The sequence below is a fragment of the Atta colombica genome, unplaced genomic scaffold (genome assembly GCF_001594045.1).
Source record: "Atta colombica isolate Treedump-2 unplaced genomic scaffold, Acol1.0 scaffold295, whole genome shotgun sequence".
Lineage (NCBI taxonomy): Eukaryota > Metazoa > Arthropoda > Insecta > Hymenoptera > Formicidae > Atta > Atta colombica.
In genome coordinates this window covers 202,172-209,956 of record NW_017259398.1, presented here as the reverse complement: position 1 = coordinate 209,956, position 7,785 = coordinate 202,172, and the positions used below count along the sequence as shown (strand labels likewise).

At 30.4% G+C, this 7,785-nt stretch overlaps 1 protein-coding gene across 1 annotated transcript; it reads left to right on the top strand.

The window, feature by feature from the left end:
- The first annotated feature begins 763 nt into the window (after positions 1 to 763).
- On the top strand, positions 764 to 4,612 carry LOC108690139. Its single transcript, XM_018197282.1, has 4 exons — positions 764 to 943; positions 2,522 to 2,571; positions 2,941 to 3,255; positions 3,735 to 4,612. The coding sequence occupies exons 1-4, from the start codon at positions 932 to 934 to the stop codon at positions 4,543 to 4,545; spliced, it is 1,188 nt and encodes a 395-aa protein (XP_018052771.1). The 5' UTR covers positions 764 to 931; the 3' UTR covers positions 4,546 to 4,612.
- The last annotated feature ends 3,173 nt before the right edge of the window (positions 4,613 to 7,785 follow it).

Here is a 7,785-nt window from a genome sequence, read left to right as displayed (position 1 = left end):
TTTTTAGTATCTCGGAAATAGTTAATCATTTGCTTCTAAATAGGGATATTATCACATTAAAAAAAAAATCATTCTCTGTAATTGTTATAAGTTTCATCGAAATCGGTAGTTCAGTTCTAAAAAAAGATTAAAAAGATAAAAACTAACATTGCTACCGCACCCATATGGCATAGCTACGATAAATAATAAACCCTACCAATTTTTTGTTGCTGTCTAAATTTTCTATTTATTATCGTTATTTTCTATTGCTATCTATTAGTCACTGTCTAACTTTCATTTGACGAAATCCTTCCCTGCATATATCTGCGATGTAGTGTAATCTAGCTATTTTATTTTCACATATAGAACTGATAGCGCGAGATATATCTATCGGATCGGATTCTAGGTTCATCGCACACTGTATCTCGAGGGAAAAAATTGGAGGGAATTTTGCTGCAGCATCTCGTATGATGAATACGCCCATCACATCGCACTGTTGACGTTGTCCGTCTCGATGAAAGAAAGTGTCGATTTCTCCCTAAACAAAAATTAGACGACTCACCCGGCCACGTTTAGCAACGAAGGCCGCGGGGGTCCATCTCGCGCGGTACCGCCCGTTTTCTATTTCCATTCAGCATGATGGTACGGCGGACGCGTCGATCGCCGGTACATTTCCACGGTGGGAGGCGATCGCGACTATGCACCGCGTCTATGCTCTTTTTATCTTGTATAAAAGAGAAGAGGCAATGCGCAGATAGCCGCAATACATCTGGATCATCCGTGGTGGCGAGCACGACTGGATCCTGGGCCTTTGATCGGTCAGCAGGTGACGAGCAACTGTCACCTTTTCATTACCCGTGGTTCGCGACGACACTGATAACGTGACAACAGATCGGATAAGAACGCATTATCAGGCTTGACCAGCGGCGCGAGTCATTTAAGGGCCGGCAGTATGCGGTACATGGTGAGTCAGATCATTCGAATTTCTCGATTTAAAAAATCGGTTATTTATTATACTTTCTTATAATTATGGATTTCACTTAATCCTTTTTTTTAATTGAGAAGTAATAATATTTTTTTAATTTTTTTCTTGTAATTATGTTGATGAATAGTTCTTAAAATTAGATTGCATGTCTTTATGAAGAAATTTAAAAGAGATATAATGATTTGAAAAAAGGCAGGAAAACTTTATTATTTTTTGAATGATTTTATCTGGTAATTAATTAAAAATGAAAGAATGAATGAATATTTTATGTTGTTTAAAAGTAATCTGATTTCATAATTGTAAGAGAAAAAGGGTAAGAAGATAGATAATCTTTTAAAATTTTAAATCATAATTTATTTTATATTATTTTTATTTTTATTTGTTTGTATTTTTGATTACCTTATTTATTATTAATGTAGTTATTAATTTTTGTTTGATGATTTATGTTTAAATAATTGTTTTTTACTCATAAATTACAAGTAAGAAATACACTTAATAAACTTATGACGTGTTATAAACAGAATGTCTCAAAATTTTTGAGTCTTTTTGATACATTGCTTGTGGACTTAGAGGTGGACTAAACTGATTTGAAAAATCCTATACCATTTTGCAATTTTTTTTTAATTATTCAAACAGAATGTCTAAAATTATCTTTAAGAATTCTTTAAGATATTCTATATATAAAGAACTCTGAAAGATATCTTAAAGTTGCTTATATGTCGATTTTACTCTCTTATTTGGCAATCTTTAGAAATTATTATTTCGTTAATTAGATATTGCAAAAAATTTGAAACACTTTGTACATTATTTTTCATTATTTCAAAAAAGTAAGAATATTGACCGAATTAATTTTTTGAAACGCAACAATTTATTATACTTTAATTTAATAATTAATTTAATTTAATATTATAATTAAAAAATTTTGACAACTATAAAGATAATTTACATTATGATTCTTTATTATTGCATCTAGGACGTGTTTTACAAAAATATTTTTTGTATTATTCGGAATTAATGGATTATACATTTTGAATATTAATTCTCAAAAAGAGAGCGCGTGAAAAAATAAAATAATCTTCATTTTTTTTTAAATTAAAAACAATGAATAATAATTTTTAATATTTTTAATTACACATATATGTGTATGTTTACAAGAAGTAACAACTTATTCGAATTTTATGTTTAAACTAATTTCTAGAATGCAACTCAAAAGAACTTGGTAAATAACAGGATTAACTTTCATCGTGTGAAAGTCTTACTATACTTATCAATGAAAGTATGATTAAGTGAAGGAAGAGGCGAGACCCGATAACGGACTGCAAGTTTAAATAATTATGCTACTTATGGTAAACTAAGCACTAACCGTAGCGTATGAGGATTGCGTGCCTCAAAATGTGTAATTCTTTCAAATGAAATTCTACACACGACTAAATTTTCGTAATTTCGTGCGAAAACTTGTCCACTTAATAGACAGTTGATTTACTCTATCGTTTACACTCCCGTTACTATTAAAACTTACAATTAATAGGAATGTTGACCGGAAATTAATATTTACAGGCTCTTTGCGTTCTGCTATTAGCAATTAGCGAGCCCCTTCTTACTCATGCGTAAGTATCCGTGTAATATACTTAATTAAGGATAATTATATATAATTAAATTCGATTGATAATAAAATGGTAGAAAGTTGATTTGTTTTTTATATATAAAGTTTTTCGAAATTTTAAATGTACATTTAAAAAACAATGATTACATTAAAAAACTTGTAATAACTTATATGCATATAACTATTAAAAAAAACAATAAATTTCAGACAATTTTATGAACATATCATTCTTCATAATTCCTATCGATAACATTAATTAGGAGGTTTTAAATATGCTTTTTAAAATGATAAGGTTAAAAAACTAATATAATACTAATAAATAATAATATAAAGTATCAAAAAAATATTTCTATCTATATTTTTGCTGTTTCAGAAAGGTAGTTTTAATTGTGCCCCGACAAGTAAGACGGAGCCCAGCAGTGCCATGGCGACCTCCGGGCAATTATAAGAAATCATCTTACGGTGGAAACGACTTTCATCGTCACATACATTATGGTCGCGGTAATCGTTACACGAAATCATTCCGACCGTTACCACATGGGGGTGATGATTTTGATCATAGTCCTGAAGTTGTGAATCACGTGCATGTACCGCACGGCAAAGACATTAGTCACAGCATCTCTTATGGCAAAGGATACATTCCGTATGATAGCATCAAGAGCAATAATTTACCATTTGTGCATGAAAGGTAATCTTACATTAAGCGTAATTTATTTTAATTATTTTTGTTATCCTCATTTTGATTACGTTTTATCTTTGTAATTATAATATTCTAATTGTAATTAGTAAAATATTAACAGAAAATAATTAGCGAATTAATTATATTACATATAGTATAATTAATTCTAATTGAGCTATTTTTTTTGTTAGAACCTGGTTGCACAATTTTGATAAAAATATAAACATTGCTTTTGAATTTGTGAACGAATAACCTGACAATTATAAAAAGTATTTTTTATATAGACGAAAAACTTTTATTTTCAACTTTTACTTTAATTATAATGATATCCTATATAATAAAGATTAGATACACATAAATAATATATCTATATTTGAAAGAGTCAATCAGTATGCGATACCAGTTAATCGATTAAACGGTATATCTATCTTAATTTCTATTAGTTTTTCCTAACATATTCAAGCAGCTTCCTTTCTTTTCCAATTTAGATACGCCGGTACTTACGGACGTCAACCGGACTATCCACCGACGAGTTTCACATCGGTAGGTCAGGATTATGCGGTATCTGGGACAGCGCATTCTTATGAGAATCCGCAGTTAGACTCCTATTTCTCGGACATGGAGAACGCTGCCAGAAATGAATTGCGTGGCAATGTAAAAGATAGCCTAAACAAATACTATGGCGCACGCTCGATCGAGAAAGATCTCAGTCTGAGAAACCAACAGGCCCTCAGCAGTATTATAGAACAGAGCAAGGATTCCTTGAAGGGCACTGAAGGCCTCTCCTCAGACACCTCACCAGCCGCGTATGCTCACGCTGCTTCCGCAGCCAATTCCGCTAACATTCCCGCCGCCACCGGGGTGCAAGGGGCTGTGATAGTACCAGCGGGTATACCATCGGCAACTATAGCTGGTAACAAGGATGGCATCGTTCTGCAGGATACCGTGTCCATGGACGAGTACCAGAGGAAACTGGAAGAGCTCACCAAGTCCTGGCCGAATGTGTTGGCCACCGGTGCCAACTTCGCGGCGACCGGACCAATTTCTGCGCCCCAGCAGCTGCACGCTGGTTTCCCAACCACCGGTCTATCAGGTGTTAGTTTCGGCGGTTCATCTGGCGGTGTCAATTGGCTCCCCAGTTTTGCTCAATCCAAACAAAGCTATGCCGTACGCGAAGACCATGGAGACCCCACGAGCTATGATTTCAGAACGATGACTGTACAAGGCACTCCGTACCAACATGTGTCCTTCGGTCATGAAGGAGTGACGGCAGGGATCGCCCCGAGTGCTCATGGGTAGACATAGAATATCGGAATATATATGCAAAAGGAACGACTTTTTGCTGAAATATTGAAAAATTTAACTAAACCAGTCCAATCTGAAAATTATTTTGTTTGAACCATCGAAATAATTATGTATGATGCTCAAACTGATTATTAGAATGTTGAAACTTTTTTCAGCATTATTATTAACAATGTTTAAGTATTCTACGTAATTAGTTTGACGGTTCAATAAATTTATTTTTAGATTTGCATCTAAATTTTTAGATACTTGAGCAAAACTGCTGTTCTTTTCGTATAGGAGCATTAATGACGTGTGCGTTAAATTTTTCTGTAAAAAATATTTATATTTTTATTTACGTAAATAATAATACAACTTTACTATTTTATTTTGGGGAAAAGAATCTGCCAGAAAAAATGAATTTAATAGTGAAGTTTCTTCATGAATACGAGTGTATTGGACGCCATTAATGCTTCTGGTTACACGCTTGATCGGGTTTTAAGAATTAATGTGATTTTGACAAATTTAATCTCTCTTTTCGTAGACACGGCAAAATGTATGTTCATATTGCCACGAATGTATAAATATGCGGGAGTCATTTTTTGTATACCTCTCTTGAGGCGTTGAAATCTGAATTCAATGAAATTATATCCACTCCAGAGAGTACATCGCAAATATCTCGTAATGTGCGCGGTAATAATAAATTTATATAAATTTATTGTGTGATGTTAGAAACTATAAAGTTTCTAACTTAAAAATTATTAAAGATTTTTTCTTAGTTTTTGATAAGCTATAGAATGCTACTATCATCCACTTTCTCATGGGAAAATTTTTTCTTTTCGCAGTATTGCAAAATTGATTAATGATGAGTTAATTATTCGTCAACAGAAATTTCTTGAAGCTGCTATTATAAGTATTCGATAAATGGATAATAAGAAATATTATACACACGGCCTCACAAATTATCCTTTCTATACCTTCTCATTCTTTCTTATGCTTTCTTCTTATTCTTTCTCTGATACTCGTGCAACTTCGCGTGTCAAGACATTTATGACGCCATGTGTACAATAGATTTATTTTACATTTATAATACACTTCAATTTTTGAGAGAAAAGGTTGAAAGAGTGAGAGTGAGAAAGAGAAGAGAAGGATGGAAAGAGGGAAAGAGAAAAGAGAGAAGATGGAAAGAGAGAGGAAGAAGGAGGGGGTGATGAAGAGGGAGAAGATAGGGAGATAGGGAGGGGGGAGAGAGAGAGAAAGAGAGATTTTTCATTTATCATTATATATTTGAGATTACATGTCTACGTTATCATTCATACGTTATCATTTAAATTTCTGGATACTCTTAAAAGTAAAATACATATTTTATAATAAAAGTATCCAAGAACTTGAAAATGATAGTGTAAATAGAATTCAATTTTTAATAAATTTCAATTATCTGTTTCACATGTTCAAAGAGTGTTCTTACATGTTTCTGATCAATAAATAAATAACATATAATAATACATGTGGAACAATTTCGAGGCTATAATTGTTAAACCAATAATTTTAATGAATGTGAAAGTAGTAATGGAAATACGGCATCACGTTCTATCACTAATTATTCAAATATATTGCTCCGTCAGTAAATCAGTGTTTATTTAAAATTTTAGTAATTGGCTTTAAGAAAATGAAAGTTAATAACATAAAGCGATCATATCAAATTATAATATAAGCATGAGAGAGTGGTGCAAAGTTATAAAAATATTTTCTTAATGTTTTAGCAAATTTTACTTTCTCTCTGTTTTAAATATAATTGATGTCTGAATTTGTGTTCGTAAAATGTTAAACGTCTCGAACAAATTTCGTCGAGCAGTCTGTTTATCCTATAGGTTGTATTTATATTATTTATAATATTGTTTAAGGAATGTTAACATCTCTGTATACTGATAATTTTCAATATCTGCATATTATTAATTTTATTACGTTACATCTTTTTATAATTTTATATTTTCAAGTTATGATTTTTGCAAACTTTTTTACGAATATTTTATGATTTTTGAATAAGAGAAAAGAAATTGTAATAGTCACTGCGCAAACTTTCAGACTTAGATGAAATACAAATAAAAATATATTAAATGTGATGTTTAAAAAGTATGTTAATAACTTATTTGTTATAAAAGGATAAAACTAAAAGGTCTTTACTTCATGAGATGTTTTTTAATTAAGTTCAATGGCCTTCTAAAAAATTCTTTATTGTTCAAAAAATTAAAATGTATAATTGCTAAGATATTTTAATACAAAGAAAAAATAATAGTTTTAAATTATAAATTATCTTTTCAGCAAACATAAACATGTGACGTACCTGTTAGTTATAATTTTCCACTCCACAATGTACCTGTAATATAACGTGTGTGTGTTATACTACAGTTATATTGTCGAGTGGAAAATTACGACTAACAGATACATTACGTGTAACTTTATATTTGCTAGGTTAGCCTCAATTTTTAATTTAACAAAGAATATGTAGCTAAAAGATTGTACGAGAAAAAGATATCCTATATACATGAAGAGAATGACATTGCGCATTGTTACAATTTCATATACTTAAGACTTATATGTGTAATATGATGATGTCATTTCTAAGATTATATAGATGTAATAATACTAGGACTATTTCGGAGACTCATAGAACAAACTATTATTCTCACGACATTATTAAAGCATTACGTATAAATATTTACATATATAATTATAAAGCCAAATCTAAAGCTGTAAATATAAAAAATTACGAGAAAACGATAAATTTATTAATAAAATATTACATTTCGACAAATTTTCTAATATGTAATTACATATTAATTACATACTAAGTATTTCAATTATTTTTGTTAACCGAATAATTTTCAACTTATTATCCATACGTTTGACTTTTTCTGTTAATGTATAAAAGACAAGGAATATCATCCGACATATCGTTATAAAATGTATATTGCGGATATTTGATAATTATTTAAATATAAAATATAATACATTAATTATATTTTCAATGTGTAAAGAAATAAATATACATGACGCATGCAGTAAATTGTATTAGATTTAAATGATTAATGTTCTACGATCTACGATATCATTCCACGTTATCTTGATTTATGTAAAATTAATTTAAAAATGTAAAAGAGTGTTTAGCTTAATGTTGTTTTATTATTTCGTTTTATTAATTAGTTATATATAAGTACAATAATTATTATCACACAATAAAAAAATTATTAAATAATA